Genomic DNA, 5,183 nt, shown 5'->3' on the forward strand with positions numbered 1-5,183 from the left:
CACTTCGTGAAACATCAGGTCAAAAGGTACGGTTCGGCTCTGCCGGTGTCTTGGTGTGTTTTCTCGCCAAGGACGGCGAGCCGTTCCCGAGGCGGAGGGGAGCGCCCTCATCCTTCCCGGCTCCCTCACCTCAGGAAAGGCAGGTGTGACTATCCTTCATCCTGCCCTACTTCGCTTCGCCTTAAAAGTAGCATCGGTGCCAGCAAGTCGTGGCAAACCGAAGGACTAGGTAGCAGGAGACAGGGACAGAAGTTAAAAAAAAAAAAAAAAAAAAGAAAAAAAAAAAGAAAAAAGGTGGGGGGTGGGGATGAAGAGGAAGGGCATCTCCCTGCTGGTAATACCTGTCCTAACGCAAGAGCAGAGCTGATCCTCCGCTGAAACTGGCGGACCTTGAGCTAAATTAGGCTTCAGGAGGAGGCTGGAGGTGACGGCTTTCTCCCTGCCCGAAGATGCCTCTCCCATCAAGGAGGGAGGAGAGAGCTTGGCCCTATCAGTCCGTGCTTTGAGGCTGGCCGTCCACCGAGCGCTGCTCGGCTCTGTTCTCAGGCATGCAGCCCCCGTCAAGCGAGGCGGTCTAGCCCCCTGTCGCCAAAGCCCTCTCTAAACCTAGCCTTCGCTTAGCCAGGCAAAACAAGAAGGCAGGTGTGTGTAGCGTAGCGCCGACCCTGCACAGAAAGCAAGAGAAGGGTGACAGCCGCCCCGCTCCATCCAGAAAAGCCACGGTCGTCTACCCGGGCAAGAGTTTTGCCTGTGGATTGAAGGCAATTGAGGTGTGTGAGAAGTAAGTTCCCGAGGGCAATTTAAAACTTTATAGTGACTTTTCTGGTTGACAAAAGCCTGAAAAACTATGTTGCCACGTGGGGAGGGATAACGGGAGCAACCCAGGGTTGGCTGCCAGCAGCGTATCATTCGTAAATCGTTAGCCCCTGAAATCCGAACTGGCCTGTTGGATGTCAGGGCGATCACCTGAGGTGTTTTTCCTCTAGCAGTTGCCTCAGAGGCTTCGAGAAATACGTCTCGCTTTCACAAACACCTGGACGGACGGCAGACCTGCGGTGATGCCGCTTAATAAACGAGCGTACTAGCCGAGTAGCAACTCGCCCGTGCATCCACGTACTTTTCTGATAGCTCGGGAGGGGCTCCCCTTAAACGCGGGCTTGTTCCGACACCCCCTTGCCTAACAGAAGTCCCACCTTGGAGGCCGGCGGGAGCGGTGGGGCCAGGGCTGGTGGCACTGCAGCCCCGGTTTCCCCCAGCGATGCCCGCCGGAGGACGGTACCCAGCGATCGGCTTCGCCGGTCCCGGCCGGCCCCTCCACGTCCTCCCGGGGAAACAGCGAGTTACCGCTGCCCCCGAGAGCGAGCGGCCGCTTTTGGGGAGGGATCGGAGAAGAACAAACGCAAATGGCGCATTTAGGGTCTCACCGGACTCTTGGGCTGGATCGGTTCTCCCGCGAAAAATAAAATACGGCTGCAACGGAGATGAAGAGGGTTAATCTGCGAAAGGGCCAGGCTAAACCCGCACACATGTCCGTACGGGGAGGGAAACGCCGAGTTACTAATTGATGAGGTGAGGCAGACAATGACTTTCAGATCCAGGACTTAGAATTTGAGGGTAGGAGCTAGGCTTTTAATCGGTTAAGACGGGATTAATCAGTAAAACACGAATAAAATGGTTTCGGGGAAAATGCACAGGCACATCGGGGAAGATGCCCGAGTATCTGCTCTCGCCGTGCTGGCAATATAGGGAAAAGCTCCCCAAGATGTACAATGTAAATGTCTCTGCCACCGTAAGCGTCTCCTAGTTTCTCGGGGGCAAAGTGAGGGCTTTGGACAATAACCTGAAACTTTTTTAAAGCACGGGCTTCCTCGCAAAACTTGGCTTTCCAAAATTTTGGCTACTGACTCTGGTTCTTTACCTTTGATTATGCTCTTCACTTGACTGCCCTGGGTCAGGTGTAATATTATTAAATAGAAGTTACTTAAGAAAGGGATTTAAATTAGTCTTTTCCTTCGCGCACTCAGCAGAGATTATAGGTAGACATTTAAAGTTTGGGGTTTTTTTCTCCCGCCTCCCCGTTCTCCACTTCTACTTGCAACGCCTGACTCGTAGAGACACAACCAGCTTTGATGCTCAAATCACTCCCCCGGCGGCGGGAGCGGAGGGCGGGCGGCACGGCAGGCCGGGTCCTGCTTGCGCCCCTGCCCCAGCGCTGCCGCTAACCGCGGGGGGACAAGCACCCGCGTGGAACGGTGGGCTGAAAAGAGCTTCTTCCCCACCACCACCTCCCCCCCCCCCAAGTAAATATCTTTCAACCTATTTGTTTATTTAGCCAATAAAAGTCGGACTAATCATTTTAACACTGACACGTCTTATAGCATCTCGCTAATCGAGCTCTGGTAGGTGCTTACGTTGGGCAGGGTTTCTTCCAACTCTAGCGGCAGAAAAGAGAGCAGGCTTCCCTGTTTCTCGCTCAAATCTACAGCCTGCCCGCTGTAACACAGTGCGTTTGGAGGACAGATATGAATTGTTGCACTGTTCATTGATTCCTACTAATGAGCCGGTCTAAATCAACACTGGCGCTAAGTAGCTCGTCTCAAAGCGCACAGACGATGCTTAGGCTGGTTCCTTCGCTGTTTCCCGCAAGCCGCGTCGCGGCCAGTGACAAGAGCTGACTGTAAGGGTTTGGAGAGAACAGCGTAGGAATTTTTGCATGTCTCCGGTTTTTGTGCTAGGCTTCGCGTAGCTTTTTAAACTTAATGAAAGGGACGTTAAGAAATTACTCTAAAGGGCCCGCATTTCCCGCTCGCTGGTTCCCGGGACTAGCTTGACGCCCGTTTCCCCGGGGATGCTTGGCACGACTCGCCCTTGGGACCAGGAAAGACCTGGCCCCTGTTCCACCTCCCGGTGGTGCGGTGCCCTCGGGTGCCCTTCGTGCTTGCCGCTCGGAGCCGGGCTGTGCGGGAGCGAGGGGCCGAGGGGGCGGAAAGCGGGTACGGGGGCTGCGAAGGGGCTGGGGGGAGGAGGGAGCTTCCCTGCTCGGGCTGCTGTTCCCTGCCCTCTGTTTTGAAAGCGGATCTCGCTCTCACATGGTGTTTCCTCAGCATCTCCCCCCGCCCCCGCCGTCCCCGGCTCCACCTCGCCCTCCTGAGGAGGTGTGAACGAGAGGGGAGCCAGGGAGCCGCTTCTCGCCCCTTTTCCACGAGGCGCCAAGTCCCCGAGCGTCTGTCATGTGATAGCAGGAGAGCCGGAGCTGCGGGGGTCTCCCGGCTCGGGCATCATTACAAAACCGCGCCGGAGCGCGCAGCCCCGCCACAGCCCCGGCGGCCGCCGCCCCGCTCGCCTCCTCTCCCCGCCGGCTCCCGGCGCTCGCCTCCGCCGCCGCAAACTTTTCGGGGGACACAGGACTGAGCGGTGAGAGGGGCGTTTTTGTTTCCTCCCCCCACTCTTCCCCCCCCCCCCCATCTCTGCGGAGGTCCGGGGTGATTTCACGCTCCCCAGCCCTCGGTGCGTGCGGAGCATCAACTCCAGCGGAGTGTGCCAGGCGGCAGCGGGGAAGCCCGGCAGACTCGGCGGCCTCCAGGAGGAAAGCGCGGACACCGGTGGGGGCCGGGACCTGCCCCCTGCCCCCTGCAACCCCCGAGGCCTGGGCGGCAGCCCCCTCTCCGGCAAGCGGCGGGGCAGCGAGGCAAAGGCATCCCGCGGGGCGAGGCTGCCCGAGGGATCCGTGCGGGGAGGCCGCCGGCGGGCCGCGAGGCGGTCCCTGTCGCGCGTGGGCCGGGCGGCTGGCGCCCAGGATGTAGAGGCGGCGGCGGGGCAGGGCAGCGCCGTCCCCGGCATCCCGAGCCCGCCGTGCGAGGGGCAGAGCGGCGCCCGGCGCGGCACAGCGGGGTCGTGCGGCCGCGGGAGGGCTGCGGCGGGGCGGCGATGCCCAGGCCGGGGAAGAGCTCGTACAGCGACCAGAAGCCGCCCTACTCCTACATCTCCCTGACGGCCATGGCCATCCAGCACTCGGCCGAGAAGATGCTGCCCCTGAGCGACATCTACAAGTTCATCATGGAGCGGTTCCCCTACTACCGGGAGCACACTCAGCGCTGGCAGAACTCCCTCCGCCACAACCTCTCCTTCAACGACTGCTTCATCAAGATCCCCCGCCGCCCCGACCAGCCGGGCAAGGGCAGCTTCTGGGCGCTGCACCCGGACTGCGGGGACATGTTTGAAAACGGCAGCTTCCTCCGCCGCCGCAAGCGCTTCAAGGTCCTGCGTCCCGAGCATCACCTGCCCGGCGGCGGCGGGGCGGGCGGCGGGGCGGGCGGCGGCGGCCCCGGCAAGCCCCCGGCGCCCCCCCCGCACATGGTGCACTACTTCCACCCGCACCCGCCGCCGCCGCCGCCGCCGCCGCCGCCTCCCCCGGGGAAGGTGCCGGGGCTGGCGGGCTCCGAGGCGGCCGTGGCCGCCGCCGCCGCCGCCGCCGCCGTGGGGAGGCTGCCGCAGTTCTCTCCCTACGGCAGCAGCCAGCCCTCGGGCTTCAAGCACCCCTTCGCCATCGAGAACATCATCGGCAGAGATTACAAGGGCGTGTTGCAGGCCGGCGGGCTGCCGCTGGCCTCGGTGATGCACCACCTGGGCTACCCGGTGCCCAGCCAGCTCAGCAGCGTGGTGAGCTCCATGTGGCCGCACGTGGGGGTGATGGACTCCGTGGCCGGCGTGCCCGTGTCCCCCGACTACGGACCCTTTGGGGTACCCGTGAAGGCGCTCTGCCACCCGCCGACACAGACCATGCCCGCCGTCCCGGTGCCCATCAAGCCGGCGCCGGCGATGCCCACAGCCCCGGCCATCCCCGCTCTGACGGTCGCCGCCTCGCAGATCTGCCCCGCCGCTGCCCCGGCCGCTGCTTCGCTGCTGGAACAGACCGCGAGCAACACCCCCGAGGGCAAGGGCCCCCTCCACTCCGTGCTGGTGCACTCCTAAAGGGCAGGGGGTCGGGGGGGAGACAGGCCCCCAGGCTCCCGGGGGAGAGGATGCGGGGGCCCAGGGCACGCGTGCGGCACGGAAACCCGGCCGATCTGATGACTATACCCCGCTGGTGTCTGTGTTTATGTTGTGTACAATCAGATTATTTGGGAGCCAGGTCGCAGGTAAGAGCTTTTGTCGTCGTTTACATATCGTCAGTGGCGCGGAGA

General features: G+C 61.8%; 1 protein-coding gene across 2 annotated transcripts; it reads left to right on the top strand.

Annotated features, from left to right (window-relative positions):
• The first annotated feature begins 3,927 nt into the window (after positions 1 to 3,927).
• Positions 3,928 to 4,971, top strand: FOXB2 (forkhead box B2). Of its 2 annotated transcripts, XM_075020651.1 has the most exons (2): positions 3,928 to 4,285; positions 4,406 to 4,971. In XM_075020651.1, exons 1-2 carry the CDS (start codon positions 3,928 to 3,930, stop codon positions 4,969 to 4,971), a joined length of 924 nt encoding a protein of 307 aa, XP_074876752.1. The 2 variants fall into 2 exon arrangements, with proteins under 2 accessions (XP_074876752.1, XP_074876751.1); XM_075020650.1 differs by having other exon boundaries at positions 3,928 to 4,971.
• Positions 4,972 to 5,183: the final 212 nt, after the last annotated feature.

This window comes from Buteo buteo, chromosome Z, assembly GCF_964188355.1.
Source record: "Buteo buteo chromosome Z, bButBut1.hap1.1, whole genome shotgun sequence".
NCBI classification, from domain to species: Eukaryota; Metazoa; Chordata; class Aves; order Accipitriformes; family Accipitridae; genus Buteo; species Buteo buteo.

What these genes read in the sequence shown, in the direction of transcription:
- FOXB2 (XM_075020650.1), top strand. Translation starts at nt 3,928, where the DNA reads ATGCCCAGGCCGGGGAAGAGCTCGTACAGCGACCAGAAGCCGCCCTAC.